At 42.6% G+C, this 25,062-nt stretch overlaps 1 protein-coding gene across 2 annotated transcripts in view; it reads left to right on the forward strand.

The window, feature by feature from the left end:
• TBC1D8 (TBC1 domain family member 8) overlaps positions 1 to 25,062 on the forward strand; it is a 415,888-nt gene that overhangs the window by 180,384 nt on the left and 210,442 nt on the right. For both annotated transcript variants that reach the window (XM_085622761.1, XM_085622760.1), the window contains exons 3-4: positions 1,400 to 1,518; positions 18,590 to 18,818. In XM_085622761.1, the coding sequence (XP_085478887.1) occupies positions 1,400 to 1,518; positions 18,590 to 18,818 (348 nt within the window). The remainder of the gene's footprint in view (positions 1 to 1,399; positions 1,519 to 18,589; positions 18,819 to 25,062) is intronic.

Here is a 25,062-nt window from a genome sequence, read left to right on the forward strand (position 1 = left end):
CAACTTTAGCGAGGAATGTGTTCTATTTTAATAATTTTACATTTTTGTAAATGGTATTTATTATGTCACTGGTGTAATCTTGATGTCAAAGGTTAGGTGATGTCACTTCCTGTGATGTCATGCTAATTAGTTTTCAATTCTAAAAAATTCTTCACCCTGAGAGCTGTGGATTTATCACAACACTGATTCTAATGGGGGAAATAGAAACAAGAGGAGATGAACTTCATGTAGAGTTGTGGGGGGGGGGGGGGGGGCGCGGGCAAAATTGGGTAGTTGGCCGTGCCCTAGCTGCATGGCCTGAGTTACCTCTTTCCACCTGTAGTCACAAAAGCCCTTGCACAGTGTGATTGTCTGCCACTCTTTTACAAATACCAGCCTTGTACGTCGGAGTAGAGCTCCTGTCAAGTACACGCATAGCTGAGGTGGGTGAGTGACTGGAGTCATGCCAGCATTTAGGTTCAACGTTGAAGAGTGTCAATTTTGATAAAGTATATCAACATGCCCAGTGTTCACTATTGGGTGCTGATCTGCGATGACATACAATAGGTACCGTTTTGCCTAAATAAATCAGTGGGGTCTCATTTTGGTGTGCTTTTCCATGGTGGCTGGAGGTGGTGAGGAAGGATACCATAATTAAACAGTTGCATAGTTCCTATGCCAGTTTCATCATACAGCGCTGCAATATGCATCAAATGCGAACAACAAAAATGTTCTACTTTGAAAAATAATCAGGTCTTCAACGTTGTCTGCTTAAGGTGTCTCCTGCAATTTTTACTTGCTGGATGCCCTTCTGTATCTTTGTTTGTTTTGCTTAATGATGTTCATAAACGTCATCTTCGTTGTATGTCAGTTTTCATGAATAAAATTTCTCCATAACCTAGCAATGGTTTCCAAACCACTTCGGACAAACGTTTGTAGGGTTTAACAGAACCACCACACGCGTGCCTTATAACAAGGGGATACTCCTGTGGCATCTTCAGTTGTATTATTGGGACTTTCACTGGACCTCTTGGTAGGCAGAGACTGTACAAAACAAAACACCCGCACGGCATCCACCCTCCCTCCCCCTCCACAGTCTTATGCCTTTGTCCGCTGCAGTTTTTTCCATGTTTAGGAACCCTACCCATGCATGGGGACCCCACAGTTGAGTAATAGTAAAATATCAAAAGCTGTGGTAACAAGCCCCCTTAAGACCATTTAATAAATAAAAGCTAAAATAATAAAATGCGATTACCTTGTCAGTGCCTAACGCTTTGCTGATAAAAGTGGTTTTAGGTCCTGCCACGAGACGGCAGGGGATAGAATGGAATTTAAATATTATAAAAACGTAGGGTGATAGGTCATTGGTCTATTTCATTGCAGCAGGTATATTATATATTTGTGAAATCTGCTTTTCTAGGTGCCACTGTGGAGGAAATCGATCAGCACTGGGAATGGCTGGAAGAGAACCTACTCCAATCACTGTCAGTCTTCGATAATACGGAAGACATTGCAAATTTTGTCAAGGGAAAAATAAAGGTAGGAAATTGGTTTAACTTATAAAGTACTAATTGGTGTATACTACATGCATGGTAATTAACATGTATGGCTCAGTAGAGAGAAACCATGATTTAGAAATATTTTTCTCTTCACTGCTTTGTCCATGTTTTATATTTTTTGCTTTAATTGTAGATCTGATAATCACCTAATCTTTGACATATCCTGTACTATGATGGATTGTAAACCAGAACTAGAATAATATAAACTGGCATTCTTATTCTACAACCTCTTGTGTTGCCCTCAAAATGCATTTGGGGCAGTGGGAGTCTCGAGCGTGAGGGGTTTATTGAAATTCCCTGAAAAACCAAAGCATTTTCAGAGTGTATTATACCAGTGCCACAAAGCTTTGTTTTTTTTTACACGCGGCATAACACTGCCCAATTTGATCTTTACTGAGTGTGCCTGATAATGTGACGTTTGGAGAATCATAGGGGTAAAGCAACGTGTGATAGGCAAAATAAAAAATTGTGCAGTGAAGCGACAGAGGGAATTGAGCTTGCGTGGGTGTAAGGTGATCCTGCACAAGCTCAGACTACCCTACATCAAAGATTGGACTTGGAGTTCCTGATTGTGATCTCCTCTATGTGCCCACACACCTGCAATAGGTGATGAGATGATTCTTAAATATGCATCACCAAGGGGTATGTCCTGGTAGACCCCCCAGGAAAGGGGATATTATTTCTGCTTTTGACTTTTAAGAGTTGACTGTGGGTTTGTCCCTGCTACTAGGAATGGCTATGCATTGCTGTTGCAGATGCCTCAGTAGGTTGGCCAAGGTAACCACGTACTTTCCGAACATTATTACTGGTCATCCCTCAGATTCCGGAACATGAGAGAGAATGCAATCTACAAGTTTGGAAAAGGGAGGATGTTAACACACTTTGGATTTTATTTGATGCTGGAACTGTATAACAGTTCAAGAGCAGAAATGAACTTATGAACTGCCAGCAGGACAATTTCTTAAAAATTGTTGCATAGACAGAGTTAGTACTACTCTCACTGAGAGGGAAGGACAGCTTAGAACTGCCCACAAAAAAGTGCTACATTTGATTCTCCAGCTGGAAATGTGAGAAATTCAGTTGTCATGTTATACCAAACTCCTAAACGCAGAAAAGAGCACTTTGGGAGTCCTACATTTCACAAGTGATCTAAAGATATTAATAGGGACATAAGTGACGGTAACTGAAAATTAATTTTTAATTACACAGCATTTTACATAGAATCGTCACACATTAAGAAAGAATGCACAAAATGTATCCCACCTCTGCCATTTTATGATGTAGGTACATGGATTTAGAAGCAGGGTTTGTCACATGATATGGTCACCCCTGAACGATGTCGGATATCAGGAGAAGAACACTAAAAACTTAGAAGAGCTTAGCAGGTGGACTAGTGTGATGAACTCCAAGTGATGCCTTATTGATCTGCTACCTAGGTCCTAAAAGAAGATAACTTCTAGGCTAATGGCTTTGGCTGTTATACTTGTATGCTATTTGTTTATCGTGAACCTAGCCGAACAATCAGCGGTGCTCTGTTTAGAGTCAAAGACCGCATATAGTCAATGAGGGATTGGAGAGATAGCTGGTGGTTGGATTGTTACTGCAATATGAAGTAGTGTTCTTTAAAGAGGTGCTTCTTCAGCTCTTTCCTAGATTGGAGAAGCATTGAGGCAGTCTTTATGGACACAGAGATGTTAATCCAGGACCTGATCCTGGATGCATGGATGGAGCAGGGCTGATGCCTTGCTTTTTCTTTGTTATGCTTCTTATTTTCTTCCGATGGTGGCCTGGCTGAGGATGTTCAGAGTATCATCGAAGATGGGGAGCTTTTCAGCAAGATAATCAGGGGGGCTGGTTATACAAGCTTTGTAAAGGATGCGGTTGGTTTTGAAGATGGTGCGGGCTGTCAAGGAGAGCAAATGGAGCTCCATCAGGATGGGGGTGATGTGACTATATTTCGTCTTTCCCTGCAAGAGACATGCTGCAGTGTGTGCTGCAGTGTGTAGGATACCCTTAGCATGAATGTCATTTAGGGGTCATTTATGAACATGGTCCCGAAGCCGGGACACACCTATCTACTTTGTACCAAAACAGATTTCTCTTGGTCCAGGTGATGTGTTGTTCCATCAGCTTGGCTTATAACAGCTCCGCGCCTTTTTTTGTTTGTTTTGTTTGATCTGTTTATTAGTTGATTTTCATAAAACAGAGCAGGTAAATGAGCAGTATATTAATGCCGGGGTATCCACACATGATTGTGCATTAGAAACATCTGAGTAAATCAGCGTTTTTGATCAAACTTTCATCACCATTGTGCAGAACTTAATGAATGTATACAACTTCAATGGGGGTGAAGTACACTCCATAAAGACCCGGCATAAAAAGTTGGAGTAAAAGAGTGCAGTATAATCTGCTATATATCATGTTAATAACATCAAACATACATATGAATTATATAACCTTGAGCAGCTATGTCGCTTGGGGGGAAATAAAAATTAATACAAACTCAAATCAAGAAGGTAAAGTTAGGGATAGGAACAAGGGAGTAAACAAAAGAGAGGTTCACTGTCACTCAATGCATTATCAGTATGCTAGATGTTAAATACCAACATTACATTACATTTTTATTTTACCTCACTCTATACATCACAGTATGTGCACTTAGGAACATTACAGATATTGCGGATATGTTCGTGCCCATGCGCGAATCACGCCTCGTAAGTGTCCTCTGCGTCCCCTTCAGGACACAATGCTGATTGGAGGGCCGCTAAGATCGCGTCCCAACTGGACGAAATAGGGAATTTGCGCAGAACCAGAGTATACTCCCTGCGGATAGACTCTCCTTCTGCTCTAGCTCCGAGTACAGAATGCGACCAGGCCAGCAGGGACGGTGGTTCACTGGATTTCCAGCATCTTGTGATGAGGTGTTTAGTCACCACAATGCCACGGTCCAAGAATCGAGTAGTGGCTCTGTGTTTCTTGTCTCTTGTGAATATACCCAATATGCAGACTACCAATGAATCTGAAAGATGTCTGTCAGTGTGTTCGAACAGGCGTCTCGTCACCCCCTCCCAGTAACATTGCAGTTTGGGCACGACCACAGCATATGCAAAATGTCAGCACCAGGATGACTGCATCAGGGACAGCTCTCACCCTGCCTGTGAAAGTATCAATTCATTTTGTCCGGGGTAAGATGTGCCCTATGCATTATATAGTATTGAATTAATCGGAACCTGACGTTACGGGGGACAAATGTACAGCTTGTCAGTATCCTATTCACTTCCGCAGGTGTGTACGGATGAGCCTAATCTGTCTCCCAGCGGTTCGCAGGGAAGCCAACTCTGTTGCAGTCTGCAAACCACAGAGTAAGAAGTCGTACCTCACCCATGATGTGAATGTACTGAAGTGTAAGATGGGTTTGTAGCTCATGTGTAATCTCTCCCCAGTGGTGTTGCAATGTGCTTATCCAAGAGGCGTGACCATGGAAATAACTGGTGGCATACCTTCCTCCTGTGTAAAGGTATCATAGGACATGAGTGTACCATTCCGGTAGAGGTCACCTAAGGTATGAATGCCCGCCGCATGCCAGGCTGTGAGTTCAGCCGGCAGCGTCCTGCTGGTACGTCTAGGCATACCCAGTAATGGAATTGCTGGGGCATATGGCGTAATATGTTTAGTAAGGGGTAGACCGCAACGAAAACAACGGTAGGTCACCTGCAATAGCAAAGGAAGAGGCTTGGACAACTTGGTGCAGGGGTATAACAGGTGAAGAAGAGTATCTAATGTATAAGGACAGCCATGCTCTTCTTTGTCCAACAAATGTAGCCTACTACCCAACGGGCCACCCACTGTATTTGGGATGCTAGATAGTAATGTTTTAAATTGGGCACCGCTAACCCTCCCTTAGCAGACTGTAAATATAGCTTCACGAGCGCCACTCTACAGCATGATGAGTTCCATATTAAATCTCGGAGCATACTCGACGGGGAGAAAAAAGGAGGGAGTAGGTACAGCGGTAAATTAGTGAAATGATACAAGAGCCGTGGGAGCACCACCATTTTGGTAAGCGCCACCTTTCCTGCTACCGAAAGAGCAAATGTTTTCCAGAATGCTATCTGCGATGTCAGAGTGGTGAATGCTCTAGTGAGTTTGCCATCCAGTAGGTCTTGATCAGTATGATAAATCCAGACACCCAGATACCGAAACATAGTTAGCTGGGGCATCACAAACCATGAGTACTGGATCTGATGTATGGTGGACAAAAGGAAACGGGCATGATTTCCCCCAGTTGACACGTAATCCAGACGTGTGCAAAAAGATTAAGTATGTTAGTTATGTCATCCAGAATGGATCCGACTTTTCTGATGTACAACAACAAATCATCCGCATATAAGGATATTGCATGCATGTCCTCACCCAATGGTATATTCCAGAGTCCTGCGGTGGCATATATGGATAGGGCGAATGGTTTGATGGCCAATGAGAAGAGAAGGGGAGAAAGAGGGCAGTCTTGTCCGGTGCCCCTGCGCACTTTTATGGGCTTCGAGACTAAGCTCCCATTCCGGATCCGTATGGTCGTTCTGTCGTATAGAAGCTTAACTAGTTGGATAAAATGAGGTCCAATTCCATATCTCGATAAGACATTGAAGAGGAATGGCCACTCAATGATGTCAAACGCTTTTTCCAAATCACGTACTAAGCACCCAGTTCGGGGACAAGTGTTGGAAGCGTATCGCATTATGCGGAAGAGTCAGTGCATGTTAAAAGAGGTGTATCACACCCGAACAAACCCGTTCTGATCCCTATGTATCAAGTAGGGCACCAGTGGGACCAGTCTCTCTGCTAACACTCCAGCCAGAATCTTGTAATTCAGTAAAGTGACTAGCGTAGCCTCACAGAGGGAGTCCAGTAGATGTGAGGAGTGGCATGCTTCCTCATACATCTGGTGTAGCTGCGGAGCCAGGAGGTCCGCATACGCCTTATAAAACTCAGATGGGAAGACGTTCGGGCCCGGCACCTTCCCAAAAGCTAGAGCATGCATCGTGCCTTGGTTCTTAGCAGTTGTAATGGGTGTCTAACTCCATGCGTTGATCTGGAGTCAGTGAGGCAAAAGGAATTTTTCCTAAGAAAGAGCCTATGTCTGATTCAGACGCCTCTAGTGCTGATTGATATAGCTTTGTAAAATAGTGAACCATCTCCTCATGTATTTCATGTTGTGTATAGCGCATCACACCGTCAGAGGATAACAGTGCAGTAATAGGTTTTACCGGCTGTTCCCATCGGATCAGCCAGGCAAGAAGGGTTCCTGAGCAATCAGCTGTCACGTGTATCCTAGCTGAGTGTGCCGTGTAGTTCAGGCATCTCAGTTGTTTGGTTAGTGTTGCATGCATTTTCTTCGCATCCGCTGGTTTGGGAGTGCAAGAAGAGACATCAGAACGTGTCTCAAGCGTTATTAGAGTTCGCTCCACCTCTAACAATTTTTTTCCACTTGCTTCCGCATACCACATCTCAGACGCAAGCAGCATCCCCTCAGTGTTACCTTTAGTGTATCCTACCCCACCAAGGTGACGCAGCCGTACCTGTACAATAAATGCACAAGGTAACGGTGGTCAAAGTAGTAGCACATCAATCCTAAGAATAATAAATATGATAATAGTTGACAGTAATAAATCGACAGTGTTGGTGCCCCTCAAGGTAACCAATATAACACCCCACTACCCAGGATGTCACCTAACGGAAGTTCAGCCGAACTCCCATATTGTACTTGTAAACAGAAAAGATTTGACCGCGGCACTCTCAAAGTTTAAATTTCTATTTTTTGGGGCTGTCGGCCTAAAAGATAGATCCAGTACTTAATGTGACGACTCACAGGAAACACTAGTCTGGCAGCATAAATTCAACAAAGATCTGTTTTAATGTTATGTGACCAAATACACCGTGTTTCACTAGAAATAAAGATCATGTCTAGGACAGTAGTGTAGTTTATGCTAGCACAGTCCTTATGGTTATTATGAACAACAGAGGTACAGTTGGCATGTGGAGGTCCTGTTCTTAGAGCCTCTTTGGTGGTGGCAGATGATGGCAGCCGACACGTGTTTCGTTACTTTCTGTAACTTCCTCAAGGCTTGATCTGAAATAACAATGCTCAGATTTTAGGAAAACAACCCAAGATGTATGGGTTTAAAGATTTCGGCGAAAAGTCAGGAAACCATCTAATGTGTTCAGTTAGAGGTTCCCCTTCTCCAAAAAAACGAAAAATGAGGAGAACCTCTGTAACAGGTTACGATAATATCACTTGCATAGTCTGGCAAAGGTACGAGGGCTGCAGTGTGCCCCTGTATCCCGGCAAAACGTTCATGCCGAATTTACCAAGATTCCACTCCGAGAGCGTTTCGCCGGGATACAGGGGCACACTGAAGCCCTCGTACCTTTGCCAGACTATGCAAGTGATATTATCGTAACCTGTACCGTACCGTACCATAGAAATTTAAACTTTGAGAGTGCAGAAGTACAATCTTTTCTGTTTGCAGCTGTACCTGTGTTGTGTTCAAAATATTGTGTAATGGCAGTAATAAGGGACTCACGGAAGGGGGAGTCCTCCAACATGGCAGGCTGAAGACGCCAGGTGGGAACCGGGGAGGGTCATGTGTCCAAAGCAGTTGTTATGTATTGCAGATTATGGTCTGATTGGGTTTGGCCCAAGTAATCAGTATTTGTGATGGAGAGTAGCAGGTTGGACATTCTTAAAATCCTATCTAGACAGACATGTAGTGCATGGGGGGGAAGAGTAAAAGGAATAACCCTTGTCATGGGGTTGCAATGTCTCCTTATGTCCATCAATCCCCACCGCAGCGTCCAATCCCCCAATGTCGATGCGTTAGCAGAGGCCGGCACGCGGTGCAGTGGGGGGGAAGGAGCAATCTAAGCCTGTGTCCAAGACACTATTAAAGTGCCCACCTATCCACCATGGCAGGTCCCACCGCTTGGAGAGCGCTGATGATGGTGACCACAAGAAGGAGCCCTGCTCAACATTTGGGGCATAGATGTTATTCAGTAGGAGGTGACGACCATCAAGTCTTCCCCTGAGGAATACCTGCCCTCGGTACCTGTCACCAACTCTTGTGTTAAGAAAGAAGTGCCCGGGCAGATCCAAATCAACACGCCAGGAGCATATGAGGAAAAATCTGGGGCAAATACTTGTCCCCTCCATCTATGTTGCAGCTTGGACGCTTCTAAATGGGTTAGGTGTGATTTTTGTAGGAAGGTGATTTGAGCATTGTCTTTTAAGGTATGAGTATACTGTGTAATGGCGGGAGGGGGTGCGCAGGCCCCGAACATTCCAGGTGATAATACATTGACTTGCAGTGTTAGGCCTGTGTGGTAGAATGTTAGACACCAGAGGCCAAAGGCATAAATGTGACTATTTCGGAAGGTGACGGCAAGAGTCCGCAAGGAGCACATGCAGCAGAACCTAAAGAGCCTTACCTTAAAACTGAGTGCCAACATACCAAAAGAGCGGTCCTTACAAGATGGAAAGGGCTGTCCAAACTAAGACTCAAACTTTGTCAAACAAGGTGGACCCCCAAGGTATGTGGGCAAGAGTGCATGTAACCTCACAAGGCACTTAAAAGCAACATCCCCCAGCATTGATAAGCAAATGTGAAGCCACTGGAGACAGTCTAGACATGAATCAAAAGATTAGCTCCCTCCGATACCCTCTATTCAGGAGGCTGGGTAAACACTCAATCGATCCTACAGAACCCGCCCAGCCCAAGCATAATCGCAAGATACCAATTCCAGGATGCATGTACATAGGAAATCAGACGGACTGGAAGGAGCAGATAGTAGTTGGAGACAAGCTACATGTCAAATAAAAGCATCAGACATCTGCGGTGTAATATCTGGTAAAATCAGTGAATTTGTGTTTGATGGGCAAGCCACTGAGGATTCCTCATCTCTGGACGATCCAGCCGACGTTGTGTCTTTATCAGAGCCGTTAGGGGTATTGGATATCCGTTATGCTTCCCGGACAGCCCACTGCCGCTCCCTGATGGTGTGCTCCAGGTTTGGGACTGTGGTCAGTGTAGGCAGACGTTTTTTTCCACACTGAAAGCGTGATCCAGGTGTGCCTCCAACAGCGCTCTGCTTTCCACCCCTGCCACTCGGTCGAGGACCTGAAAACTGTCCTGAGGTCTCTAGCCAATCCTAAGTGTCCTGTGGCGTATTGAAGAACCTTGCCTTGCCACCAGCCACTATGCGGAGTCTCGCAGGGAACAGCAAGGAGTATTGGATAATCAGCTGTCAGAGCTGCCGCTTCACTCCTAAGAAGGTGCTACGTTGGCACTGCACTCCTAGGGTGTAAACCGGGAAAAACATCACAAGCGCATTCTCCACTCTGACATTCTGCAACTTCCATGTTTCATGTAGTATTGAGTCTCAGTCACGGAAGTGTAGGACCTTGAAAATGAACGGACAAGGTCCCGAGCCCGGCGCAGGTTTCCTTGAGGGAATGAGGTGCACCCGTTCAACAGTGAAATATGACGACGGGGAGGATGCTGGTAGTAGCTATCTGAGCCACCACTCTTCAAATGCCACTTCAACTTGGCCCTCTGCCCTGTCCTGCAGGTGACGAATTCTGGCCTCATAGTCCTGCAGCTGTTTTTCCACTAACTCAGTAGCTACTCCATCAGACAGCTTTCTGTGGTCAGCATGGAGCAGTGTAAGGTCCTCTGCCACACTATCAATTTTAGATTCCAATGAGAGACGAAAGCGTTATATAGTGTCCAGTACAGAATTCAATCTGTCACCCAGGGGGAGGTTGCTGATCTTGGGAGTCTAGTTGTTCTAAGTCCTTTATGGGAGAAGAGCTTGAGGAAGTTCTAGATTCAGCTCCGCTTGTGTAACCCATTCCAGCGACCCTCATGCGCACTAGCATCTGTGGGTTTGTACCCCTTTTCACATGGGTAAGGTGGGCAGTGGAGCCAGCGGCCGGCTGTGTAAGGCGAGATTTCCACTACACACTATGTATTTGCGCATCAACACGGTGCACACATTTCTGGGCTACACAGGTGACAATGTATTGCAACATCCAGGAGAGCATAGTAGTCCGTATTGTATGTGTATTTAGACCAGAACTCAAAAAATTCCACCAAATTCAAATCTTTCTTATTGATCTCTCCCACAAACTCATCAGCTGCCATCCGACTACCTTTTCATATTAAAAAACGTTGTCTATGAAGCATACCCATATGATAATGTGGTTAAACCACTTTTCCAATTCTAGGCTCCCAGCCACCTGCTCCCCATAGCTGTCCCTCTCAGCTGTATATAAATCTCATTATTGAATGTGAAAATGTTCTTGGTTAAACAGTATTCAATCATCTTCAGCAGCATTCAGCTGTGTTTGTAGAATGTAATGGGTCTCATTCTGAGAAAATATTTAAAGGCCCTCAAGCTGCTAGCATGTTTTATGCTGGTGTACAGTGATGTAATGTCTAAAGTTAACAGCAGCAAGTCCCTCTCCCAGCTTATATCTAAGATCCTCCACAGAAAGTCAGATGTGTCTTTTATATGGGAGGGTAGACTTGATACCATAAGATTGAGTTAAGCATGTAAGAATAAATGCATCTAGACACTTTCTCATACACACCTCCCTGTGCTGCAATGATAGGCATCCAGAGGGTTGTTATGGACTTTAGGGATGAGATAAAATATCGAACGTTTAGGGTAATCTTGTTTTAAAAAAAACATATTAATCACCATTAATCAGGCACTCATTTCGCCACATCATAAGATGTTGGTCAAACTCTTCTTTCGATTTGATATTCGTTATTCTCACATAACAGCTTGCATCATTCAGATACCTATAGGCTTCTGTCATATACATTGTCTTTGGCCAAAGGACTACATTGCCCCCCTTGTCAGAGGATTGCACTACCATAGTCTCACTCTTTTGTTTTATGTTTCCATAGTTTGTTTGTACAATCTTTCTCTCATACCACTTTGCAGCTTCCCTTTGAAACCTTGTTGCATATGGGTTTCAATTATTTAAACAAAGCCTCATTGCAGGAGTCTTTATTGTCATGTGGTGTTTGTGGGATACATTTCAACCTGGTCTTGAACTGCGACCCCCCCACCCCTTCCGTTACATATAAAGTTGTTGGTTCTGTCTCTACATTTTATCTACTTAACTCTAGAACAGAAACATCAGGGTGAAGCAAGTTATCAGATCTGTCATTAAATCCACATCAGATATCAACAAGTTACAAATACATTTATTTGCAGTTTTCTCTAGTGCGATCAAGACCCATATGGGGTAGTTACTACTGCATACAAACAATTTACCAAAGAATAGTTTCATAGGTTTCATTACATAAAAGTTTACAGTAATATTAGTTTATGCAGGGTCCTCCAAGTAGAAATTGTGTTTAAGGATAAAAGCTCTATACAAATGAACAGTTGCAAAGACAAAGCTAGCAGATCATATAAGAGAGTATTGAATTACTTGCCCAGTTCGATTATTGCTTGTATGAGGGAAAATGTGTTCTTCAGCAAACGTGGCCACCAGCTCACTCACTAGGATAACTGGACTTGAGCAGACTTCATATTTATTATAAACCGGTTTTATTTATTTTATGAGGAAACAAAACCGTACAGCACCCAGTACATACAGTGTCTTTGCTGCCAAGCCCTACCCCATATATTTTGCCAATATGCATCAGCTTAGTCATTTGCGAGTCCATAGTAGTCGCACTACCATCCCCAGATCTTGTTGTGTTTGCGAGGGCAGCCTCTCGCAATGTTAATGGGTTCCTCTGGCTTCACGCACCAATACACTGCTGCTCGCCATTCCATCATTGTGGGAGGTTATGGGTATTTCCATTTTCTTGCAGTGTCCCTCTTGGCAATTATTGTGCCCATCAGAATGTGTCCACCTCTACTGCCCCCAGGATTCCCAAGAGGGCTATTTGGATGTTAATTCTATCTATTTTGCTAGTACCCAGGTCATCTCTCCTCCAATAGCCAGCCAATATTGTGCAATTTTAGGATATATCTAAGTGACATGTAAAAAGTCAACATTTGGATCTGTGCAGCGGAAGCAGAAAGGGAATGAGAACCTACCCGCATGCCATAGCTGTCGAGATGTAGATTGTGCGGCATACAGGTATTTCAATTTAATTCGTTTTATGCAGGTTAAAATATCAATTTTCCTGGGGCTCCAACCTGGCCTCTCTCTATTCTGTGTCTTCAAGGGATCCGATACAACCCTTCCATTTCTGCTTGAGTGCTCCAAATCTATCCGGAGCATTGTGAGCACACTAGATTAAGTTAGCAAGAGTCCATATCGATAACAGTAACAGAGGCTGTGAGGGGGACTCATGCCCACCCAGCTAAGCTACAAAGGGCTCACCCTCCTGCACAACTTCCACGAACAACAATGATGGATATTCATGAGTATGGACAAGCTCCAGCAGAGCTGGTCATCCAGCCCATGGTTACCACCCAGGCAACTATGAAGTTTTCATATCCGCACTCACTGGATTGATGAGACGACATACTCGCAGGCCTGAGGAAAACACTTTGCTGCTTCTGTAACCACAGAGCACTCCTAACTCAAAGATCCAGTAGATAGTCAGGAGTCAAAAGCAACATGGTAGTGTCATGGTGCTACACATACATTCCGTCTTAATAGTGAAAATCAGACGAATGTGGTCAATGCTAACATAGCCCTAAGGCCAGGGATATCATTGGAATTCATTTGAGGGTTGAATTAAATGGAGGACTTAGGATAGGGTTAAATACTGGGTAGCATATCAGTTTATTTGAAGGATAATAATTTTGTATAAGGTTTTGATCAGGGTTGGAGTTATGTGATACTAAGGAAAAGGCTCCGTTTTAGGTTTATGGGAGTGTGACAGGTCTAGGTCAACGTTTTGGAAATGGTCAGGGATACTTTTTGTACTTGGGTGTTAAAGGGTGGGGGTGAGTGTCACAGTTAAGTCTTGCGGTGTTTAAAAAAAAAAATGCAAGATCATAAAAATGGCAAATAATTGGTGAAGTTTTCATTGAAATCCAATAGCGTTTTCCAGTGAAAATATTAGCAGTTAAAGTTTTCAATGAAGAAAATGCCTTTGCGCTAAACAATTTCTGAATTGTACCAAGATGAAATGTTCTAGTTCTGCTTCTCGACATGCCCATTTTTATTTCTGCTTCATTAGTCGCTTATGCATATCTATTTGTAGAACATAATGACTAAATGAAACCTGCATTGTCCAGTAGTCTTTGCTTTAATGAGCCAATGCACCTAAACATTGGCATTTGCTGTTTATCACTTGAAAGCCGCCCTATGGGATTTGCTAATGCTGGGGATAAAATAGAAAACATGTTTGTGTCTTCTGTATGGAAAGTCTATAGGAGGTAAACAGTTGAATGTGCCAACCAATGTGGTGATTGAGTGTACTTTTCACATATGAAATAGTCCCATATATTTTACTAGAAACACTTCTGAAAAATCGTTATCATACTCCAAAAAAAGGAACATGAGGTGAGAGAGAATATTCCTCTTGGTGAAACCAAACGCCATTCTATTCTGTAATGGAATTGCCAACAATTGGTCAGCAGACAACTGTGCTGTCAACCCAACATAGTATCAGGTTTCTGTTGTGAGGCTGAGGTGGGTGAAATAGGCACAGATGGCCATGGGTGGTGAGACATTATAAAGCAGTTCCTGTACTGTAAGACGACTACCACATTTGAAGCTGCAGCCTGTTCAGGTGACCTGAAGAAGGCTGTTGACCTGAGCTTTAAGTGGGCTGGGTCTTTGCAAGTTTCGGACACGGTAGTAATTAAAACGGACATTGAAGCTGATCCCTGTTGGGACCTGCATTTCATGCCCATAACGTTAGTGGCAAAAGCACTGATCGGTTTCTGAACAGTCCATGTAAAACACATTCAGATAATCAAGGCAGTGTGAGTTTCTCACAGTGCTGGTCAGTGGGTCAGAATACATGGTCATCCAATCCTTGGCCTCGCTGCAGAGGAGTGGTCATGTATTCCAGTTGCAATTGTGATTCTTTGCAAATGTGTATGAAGGAAGTATACAGTCGTCAAAGTATTGACAAGGCGACAGTGGGTGGGTATGTTTTGTGTTTGAGGGTGGTGAAGTAAAGGAGATGCAAGGAAGTGCGTTCAGGAGTAAGTGAAAAGAATGGTGAAGAGGAAAGTGATGAGGTGCAAGACATGCAGATGTATGGGATGTGGGGAGAAAAACGGTGACACTTCTAACAGAGTGAGCATTACCGGAGTGACCGAGACACTCAGAAGACCACTAACCTTCCACACGCCTCAGTATTGTTTAATCAGTCTCACAATTTCAGCATTGACACATTTTCAATACTAAAGTTTACAACAAAATCGTTGTTGTTGTTCATTTATCTTACACAGGTAACAACCACTGGCAAACCAGTAGTCTTTGCTGGTATGACATGTGTCAGTTGTTGTGTTATACATCTGGATACAATATCAGAAAGCTTGGGAGTCACAGAAATCTAGTTTGTCTTTAGGCCATGCCTGTAATTACATAGGCCACGTCCCCTTTACAGACCTCTCCATTTTTTTCATCCCACTTAAAGGTCTGCTCTTGACATAAGAGCTAAGGCAGTTCACTGGTGTGTAACTCTTTGGGTTTCGCTTAGATATCGTTTTCACTCCTTCCAAGCATTTGTAGGTGAGAAAAGATCTTGAAGGGGACTTGGGTGTTGAAGAAAAGCTATATCTCTGATTTCGAGTTTCAGGAAATGGAATCCCAGGACTGCTTCCTGGTTAACAATCCTGCTGCAGCGTTCTGGGCCACTGGGAGAACAAGAATGTAACGCTTTGGTATCTGGATCTTCCTGTTGCTACTTGGCAGAAGTCACCCATTCTGAACTCGGTGCCCCCTCTGTCCCATCTTCACACGTTTTATACGCTCCCAATTTGAAATTCAGTTTTAGCAACAACAAAAAATGGTTATACTATATAACTTTTATATAATCATAGACAAAAGGGAAAGTTCTACGGTGCATATTAATGGCACTGCTGGTTTTAATATTCAGACGCAGTCGAGTGATTTTGACCATACAGATGGCAGAATGGGAAAATAACTTTAGATCTGTCAGAGTGAGCTGTGGAATTCTTAACATAGTATGTAGAACCTTTGGTGTTGAATGTTCTTTATTCTATCTAGAAGTTTCCTGTGTGGAATAGAATGATTCAACTGCTAGGAGGTTGAGAAGGAGAGGAGCTGAAGAGAGGAGGCTGGGGTAAAATAAGCTGCTTAAATAAACCTTCTTCCCTTCGAAGATACTGTGAATGTGTATATTTACAACAGCTTTCGCTGTTTTGCAGATTCAAGCACATCTCTTGTAATTTATATTCAGAGGGGCGTCCTGTTTAGTATTTTGAGCTCAGCAATTGTTGGTTGATTGAGTCATTCACGCCTTCATGAGCCATTGGTTGATTGTAAACAGTCTTTAAAGACTGATGGCGGTTTGCCATTGCACATTTGGCATAAGGCTTGTCTCAATTTCATTGGTGAAGCAGTAAGAAGAATGCGCACCGGACGCGACGTAGTCTTTTCTTGGCTTTATTGTGGTGGGAAAACCTATTCAACTGCAGACAATGGCGGCCGATTAATTTAAGCAAGGACTTTGCAGAAATGAGAAAATGCATGGTATTGGCTTCATTGCCCCCTGTAAGAGTGATGTCTGTTGCTCTACATCCCTCTTGGATCCTGCCTTCCTGCCTCTTCCTTGAGACTCTTGCTCCGTGGTCCCCGTATACAAGGGTTTCCATGGCCACATCTGTGTATCTTGCCTATTCTATTCCCTCCATCTTCCAGTGGCGGCTGCGCCCGATGTGACTAGATAGTGCGTGGGGGGGGGGGCATAAATACATTAAATAAGATATATATATATATATATATATATATATATATATATATATATATTCACTGAAAAAACCATAGGTTTCACACATGTTATAGTTAGTGGAAATTTTACTGATAAAAAACCAATGAAATTGCCCCGTTATAGTTAGCGCAGGCAACTATAACTCACGCGACCGCAATCCTCTGCTGATGCTAATACTGTATTTAGACACTTATTTGCCCATGTCTTCTTCCATACATTTTTAGCTATACATATATTACAAATATTTTTTTTTCATAAAGACACATATGTCATCAGCAGAGGATTGCGGTCGCGTGAGTTATAGTTGCCTGCGCTAACTATAACGGGGCAATTTCATTGGTTTTTTATCAGTAAAATTTCCACTAACTATAACATGTGTGAAACCTATGGTTTTTTCAGTGAATTTGCAAGGTTTTTTAAATGCTAATTCCTAACTATAACGTGTGTGAAACCTATGGTTTTTTCAGTGAATTAGTACGGTTTTTTAAATGCTAAGTTTTTTTCCCTTATAATAAGCCCTGTACATTTGGTGGCCTACGGCCACCAAAAGCACAGGGGGTGGGGTAAGTGTGGATAGTGTTTTTTTCCATTGTAATAAGCCCAGCACATTTGGTGGCCTTCTGCCACCAAAAGCACAGGGGGTGGGGTAAGTGTGGATAGTGTTTTTTTTATTTTTATTTTTTTACCGTACGCTTACCGTAAGCGTACGGTAAGCGTACCCCGCGAAATTGCCGAAAAAAAAATAAAACCGTTTTTGCACTTGGGGGATGTTTGGGGACTCCCTCAACATGACTATGTGGGAGGGAGTTGTCAAAACAGCCCCTTTACATGTTTTTGGGCTTCCGATTTTAAAAATCTCTCTCAGTGCGAGAGACAAAATGGCGGCCGCCGCTTCCTGGTTTCGGCCGATTCGAATGTTTACTAAGATCTAAGAGCCAATCAGAATCGCGCTCGCGCACGCCACCGTACGCTTACCGTAAGCGTACGGTAAGCGTACCGTAAGCTGGCTCAGATATATATATTGATTTAAAGGCTATTTTCTCAGAATCTACTGAACAGATTTACACCAAACCTACAAAAGGCACTTCCTTGACCTAGGGACTACCTCTCTGCCAAATTTTGAGTAATTCTGTTCAGCCATTCGGGCTGTAGCTCGTTCTAAAGGTCCTATGGAAAAATGCATGGGAAAAACGCGTTTTGGGACCCCCCTTTTATCTCAGCCCCCGCTTGACGAATCCCCCCGAGACTTTCAGGGTAGGAGCGGAGCGTAGCGCCCCACCTATTTTGAGAAATTCGCGAGGATTCGTCGACCGGCGCCAAAGTTATGCAAAATAGAATGTTGAGGTTTTCCTATGGAAACGTGGTCCTAACTATAACTACCTACTGGCTATCGCCAGTAGGTAATATATATATAACACAAAAAAATTACCTGACTCTGCGTCCGCTCTCTCTTCCTCCTTTCCCGATCCTCGACTAGCACACACTGCGCAGGCTATTCCCAGCATGAGAACAGTGCTGCATTGGCCTGAGCGGCCTGCTTTTCTGCTCAGACAGTGCCTGGGAGCTGTGGCTTTTCTCCATCCGGCTGTACAACACAGCCAGGTGGAGAAATGCGAAGTGTGCATGACGGTTTGGCCGGCCTAAGACAGCCGGCCAAACGGTCATGCGCACTTAGTAGAGCCCACAACTCCGCCTCCTGAAGCTCGGGAGGATGGCCCTGCCCGCCCCGCAACTCGGCTACCCAGCAGAGGCAACGGCAAACAAGAAAATGATAATAAAATAATCTGGGTAGCAGCAGTGTGGCGAAGCTCCTCCGCTATAGGGGAGGAGCTGCTCCTGCCATCTACCATTTTATGACATTAACTTCAGAGAGAGGACACATTTCAAATAACCACATACACATGTTTTATGTTTACACAATTTCTGTATTCAGTCTTTCGACTGGTATTAATGGGGTGAAACATTTGCCCCACAGTACAAATGTGTGTTAAAATGACAAAATAGTGAAATGAATCTAGCACAGTGAATTGTGCCCCCTCAATCGGTCCTCATTTGCTGCATAATACCAGGCCCTGCCTAAAGTGACCTTCTCCTCCCTTTTGACAGGGGCTGATTGCACAGGAGAGCAGTAGTAAGCTGGCTGAGCAAGAAGAAGAGCCGGAGAAGTTTCGGGAGGCGCTGGTGAGATTTGAGAGCAGATTTAACTTCCCCGAAGCGGAGAAGCTCATTGCAAATTACTCCTGCTGCTGCTGGAAGGGGCGCGTCCCCCGCCAAGGGTCGCTGTACCTGAGCATCAACCATTTCTGCTTCTACTCCTTCTTCCTGGGCAAGGAACGTAAGTAGACCGCAAAGTATTCTACTAGGGTTATGAAACATGTACCTTTCTCATGGGGAGGTTGGGCCCTATTTTGTGAGGATAGAAAACGGGAAGCTGGTGGGGGTGGTAATGTTAAATTTAATTATCACCAATTGGCATCAAACTGCATCTGACAAAACTCCCTTTCCAAGCTTGTGCATTAGTAACTGAGGCTCAGGGAGAAACCAGTGATATAATTTTTAAGGGTCATACATTGTGTCATAGTGACTGAACAGGTACTTACAGTTCGAGATTCACGTCTCAGATTGGCCATACTTGCAGCCCAGATGCACAAGTCTAGAAAATTCACCTGTATGCTGGTATGTAAATTTTTAAAAGAGTTTCCATATTTCTATTTGTCCCCTGCCTTTACTTGGGGTTTTACCCTCAGCACTACGCGCCAGACTCTGTTTTCATTTTCAGGTCCACTGAAGACACTTGTCAACATATAGGATGTGTTCACTACTAAACTCATGAAAATCAGGTGACAGTTGTAAATAATTTACTGTCCGTTAGAAAATTGCTCCCTAGGATTCTTAAACATAAACTCTGCCTGCCAGTAAATTGTTTTAAGACTTGCTTTTATTCTGTAAATTGCTGTGCACTATTTTTATCAATCAATCAATCAATCAATCAATGAAACTTTATTCGGATCAATAATAATCCATAAAAGCACAGCAAATAAAACATACAAAATACCCAATAAGATGCTGTTTACACAAAAAATCAACAGTCCATACAAATTTTTAACACATTGTTAAACGAGCACGAACCGCAGTTTTTAAAAAAGAGCTCACACAAAAGACAAGTTCATGGTCATCCAGGGTCAAAATCATTGAAAATGCAAGTTCCAGGCTAATTGGTTTTAATTTTTTAACATACGGAATTAAAAACCATTTGATATATTTAGAATAAAATTTACAAAAAAATAAAAAATGTAAAATTGTTTGCTCACTCCGGCAGTCACAAGGGCAAGGCACAGCACGTTGGTCATTAAAATTCCATAAGGGAAAACTGAGAGCGTGTTTAATGGTACCTGCCCTGAGACGAAATATTTTTATCAAGTTATTAGGGAGATCTCTGTATACATTAGACGTTTCAGTATTTTATCAGCCGTGCTAAATCTCTGGCCTTCTGCAGGTATTTTGTTTTCATGGCAAAAATGTTACTGTCTTGAGGCATGCGGTTGAGTACAAACTGAGGCAGCACCGTACTGCCGTGGTCTTTTCCGTGTTCTTCTGTGGAATAATATTGTGTTGACTTTTGCTGACTTGGGATGCGAGATACTGTTGTGTTGGTGCTTAACCTGGTGTTACACTGCATTTTCCTTTAAGCTTTTCACTTACCCTCTATCCACTTATGGTGGAAATGCACAGTTGTGCTTCTTACAGATGTGCCTGTGTTTTGTTAATAGTTTTAATGGCATCTAGTTTTGAAATTTGGCGTCTGATGTACAGGTAGATGAGTCCGCACCCTACAACTCCCATTAAAGGCAAACGGTGGCAGACTCGTAAAATACTTCCTTTTGAAGATTATTAGTCTAAATGTGTCTTGACCTATATTTTCCATAACTGCTATGTGACTGGAGGCACCTAGTTCAGGATGTAAGTGTTCTTTTGCTTTCTTTCGCACGCTCTGGGAAATCTGTCACCAACTGTGCTCTGGAGTCACCAATATATGGGGTACCAGTAACTCTGATTGGATGAAGTTTCTGTCTGAACACCAGAGGGACACTAGGGTATTATTGAAAATTAGGTATTGGGTAGGGAATTGGTGTTCTGGTTGCAATTTTTTAGTTGTGAGAAGTTGGCCTGGCATATGCTGGTCACTAGTTATAGTGGCCACCTTGTACCAGTCCAATTCGACTCTTATGGTAGATAGGTTTAAGACAACCTTGTAAAGAAAGCTATCCTAGTGGTAGCTGTGGGGAGCAGCCTTCAGGCTAAGTCTCAGAGGAATGTAAAGCAGCTTGTTTTACCTTATAATCTCTTGAATTACCAAATGAAAGGACACCACTGTTATGTCCTGAGGTATTATTTATTTATTAGTTGTCTCGTGCTTTACTTGCGTTCCTCGTGGGATTGTCCACGAGAGGGGGGAGATTCTAGAGTGTGTGGGAGTTAGATTGTATGCCAAGGAGAGAGCGGAGGCGTTACTCTGTTGATGCTGAATTACTTGAATAAATACCTAAAAAGGATTCCTGTCTCCGACCCTGACTTTACAATTGGCGACGAGTTGAAAAGGAAGAACCTACGTGTCAAGTTTCTGCTGTATTGCTGATTTACAAGCAATTTTTCTGTTCCTGCCTTTCGTGTGTATCCGCTCATCGAAGAACAAGAGAGAAATAATTTCGCTGAAGACAGAAGTCTTTCACCGAAGACGAAACATACCACAGGTCGTATCCTCCTTTAAATAAAGGGAACTTTTACTCACTATTTCTCTCCTTTTGGCATGTTTGGATTCAAAATTCTATCCTCCCATCTCGAGCGCTTTCAACTGCCGCGTCTCGCTCTTCACAGCGTCAGCAGAGTTCGCCTTCCCCTTCTGTCACGTCCTTGCTCTGACGTGCAAGTTCACGTTGCGTGAACCCAGCGTGCCACCATTTTGGATTTCCCTTAAAGGAGCCACGCTTTGTTTTGTGTAAGCTTCACTGTATTTCTTCTTCATGGTGATGCGCGCACCTTAGTACAAGCGCATCAAAGACTCCTTTTGCCTGTGCAGTGCTCGTGTAAGCTTCACTGTATTTCTCGTTCACGGTGATGCGCGCACCTTAGTACAAGCGCATCAAAGACTTCTTTTGCCTGTGCAGTGCACAGTCAACGCTTACGGTGATGTGCACACCATTTAAAAAAAAAAACAATTTTCTACGTTTAACTATTCCTTTACATCTTTCTACGAGTAAACAGCACATTCTTTTTTTTTATTTTTCTCTTCTTCAAAGAATTGGTAGTGCAAAGAATCTTCATTACTAACTTGAATAGTAATAGCACATTTTCCCAGTTATTCAAACAACTCGGTGATGTGCACACCTTTACCGTCCTTATTCTTTTAAATATTTTTTTTGAGCAACTATTTGAGCAAACCCTCACGTAACTGGCCCTATTGTTTTTTTTAATATATTTATTGATAACAATTTTATTTTAAATCTAGTTCTTGTTTTTGGATATTGCTTTCAGCCAATCTTTAACATGACGAGTCAAAGTTACTCTATTCAGCCTCCTCAAGCATTCTGGCCCGCCGGTTCTGAACCATGCATGAAGTGGTCGCAATGGAAGGCGTATTTTCTCAACTTTATTGACACTATTGATGAAGACGGGAAAATGACACCACAGAGGAAGAAGAAACTTTTGTTGCATTCCGTTGGGCCAGGGGGGTTAAAAGCCTATGAGGAAATGACTAAAGCTTTAGGGGGTGGGGACGCAAATGTGTTTGATGCGATCGTAAATGACTTTGATACATATTTTGCACCTAAAGTCTGTATTGGAATTCTAAGATTTAAATTCTTTCAAAGGAAACAAGAAGCCAATGAAACTATAGATGAGTATGTTTCAGCTCTGAGGAAACTTGCAGACGACTGTAAGTTTGATCATTTGGTGGATCAATTCATCAGAGATCAGGTAGTAATGCATAACAAAGATCCTGCTGTCCAAGACAGATTATGGATTAACGGTGATGCTGAGTTAAAAGATATTCTAAGCATAGTGAGAAAAGCTGAAATGTCTAGTCGTAGTGCTAAGTTACTTAAACGAGATGCTGTTATTGAAGAGAGTTCTGCAGAAGTTGTTAGCAAAATTAAAACGAATATGCTCCATTCTAAATCAAATAACTCTGTTAAAATTAAAAATGACTCTACTGTTAAAAAAAAAAGGAGTACAACCGGGGCAGCAATTTTAGATGTTACAGATGTGACAGTCCTTCACATTTAGCTTCGAGTAGAATATGTCCTGCCTTAAGGCAACGATGCTCGAATTGTGGTATTGTTGGCCATTTTACTAAAGTCTGCAATAGGAAAAAGAAAGAGAAGGTTAAATGTATTGATGAAGTTGATTATGACTCTAGTGAATGTGAGGACAATATAAAAAAACTTACCATTAGTGACTCTAGGAGTTCACAAAACATAGATCCTAAGGAGCTATTCATTTGGAACATTTATTATAACAATGATAAAGTTCTTAAAAAGCCATTATGTACCATGCTCATAGGTGGTATTTCTGTACAAATGTATGCGGATTCGGTTCACCGTATACGATAGTAGATGAAGAGACGTGGAAATCTCTTTTTGCAACACGTTTAGGTAATAAACTCCTAGAACCTGACATTCAGCCAGTGGGGTTTTCAGGTGAAAAAATTGACATGGTTGGGTACAGGTCATTGCTGTTTGTCTTTAAGAATCGACAGACTACTAGCAAATTGTATGTTGCAAAGAAGGGACCTTCTGTGTTAGGTTGGAAGGATCAAGGGAAACTGGATATAATGCTCAACCCCAACAGTCCAGACCCGGTTATGGTACTTAATGAAGACAATTTCCTTTATAAAGGGTTGCTAGAGAAATTTCCAAAAGTTTTTAGTGGCAGTATAGGGAACCTGAATGATTTTGAACATCGCATTATATTAAGAATGGATGCTTGTCCGAAAATCCACAAAGTGAAGCAGATTCCCGTTCTTCTCAGAAATGATGTGGAGAAAGAATTAGAGAAGTTAGTTAAGGCGGACATCATTGAGCGTATTGAATCTGCCGAATGGATTTCTCCGATTGTTGTGGCAAGACGTAGCAATGGTAATTTAAGATTGTGTGTGGACCTAAGACACCTTAATAACAACATCATTGTAGATACATTTCCTCTTCCCAAGATTTCGGAAATGTTGTCCTTGGTAAAAAAAAGCAGAATGGTTTTCCACCATAGATCTTTCTGCCGCTTACCATCCGATTTCCCTTGCTGAGGAGAGTAAAGCGTTAACAGCTTTTATCACCCCTTTTGGGTGTTTTCAGTACAAAAGGCTTCCTTTTGGGTTAGCCTCTGCTGCCGCTATTTTTCAAAGGCTGATGTATCACTTATTTGGTCAAATCAAAAATGTAAGATGCTTTCAGGATGACATTCTTGTGTTTGGAGCCAATAGGGAAGAACATGATAGAATCCTTGATGAGGTCTTTACAATTTTGGCGTCCAAGGGTTTGAAAGTCGAGCATTCCAAGTGTAAATTCGCAGTGAAATCTATCACTTACTTGGGTCACACCATTAGTAAAGAGGGTATTTCTCCTAAACGTTCTCTAATTGAGGCCATTCGGGATGCACCAAACCCCACGAACAAAGAAGAAATTCGGTCTTTTCTAGGTTTAGCTGAATTTTATTCAAGGTTTGTAAGGAATTTTTCCGCAAGAATATTCTTCATTAGACAACTTCTCAAGAATAATGTACGGTTTTTATGGAGTAAAGAATGCCAGTCTGAATTTGATAATATCAAACGAGCCATTGTAGAAGCCCCAGCTCTGAAGGAGTTTGACCCTGATTTAGACAATATTGTTACGGTAGACGCAAGTCTTAGGTGGCGTTTTGTCTCAAATAGGACCAGAAGGGGATGAGAACATTGTTGGTTATGCTTCTCGTGCTCTATCCCCTTCTGAAGAGAACTTTTCTGTTATTGAGAAAGAGACCCTTGCATGTGTTTGGGCAATGGATCATTTTCGATCTTTCATTTGGGGAAGGTCCTGTTTGATACGTACTGACCATAAACCTTTGGTTAAACTTTTGACAACGGAAGGGATGTTGAATGCCTCGGCTAGAATCGCTAGATTGTCATTGAGGTTACAGGATTACATTTATCAGATTGTTTATGTTCCTGGGGAAAAAGAACGTCGTTGCGGACTTCTTGTCGAGACTACCCATTGATATGCATGAGTGTGATTCTTATGACTCGGATGATGAACAAGTTGCCTTGATTCACAATCAAGGGTTGTCCAACTTTGATGAGATTGAATGGTCTAATAATTATAGATTGGATGACACCTTGCAGAAGTTAATTATTTTCATGAATAAGGGTTGGCCTTGTAAAAATAAGCTTCCTAATGCATTTAAACCTTTTTGGGAAATAAGGCATGAGCTTTCTGTCACCAAGGGGTACATTTTTAGAGGTGATAAGGTTATTCCTCCTCTTTCAATGAGAATGAAAATAGTTAAGCTTTGCCATGAGGAGCACAGTGGCATTATCAAAACCAAACAGAGGT

This window comes from Triturus cristatus, chromosome 8 (assembly GCF_964204655.1).
Source record: "Triturus cristatus chromosome 8, aTriCri1.1, whole genome shotgun sequence".
Taxonomy (NCBI): domain Eukaryota; kingdom Metazoa; phylum Chordata; class Amphibia; order Caudata; family Salamandridae; genus Triturus; species Triturus cristatus.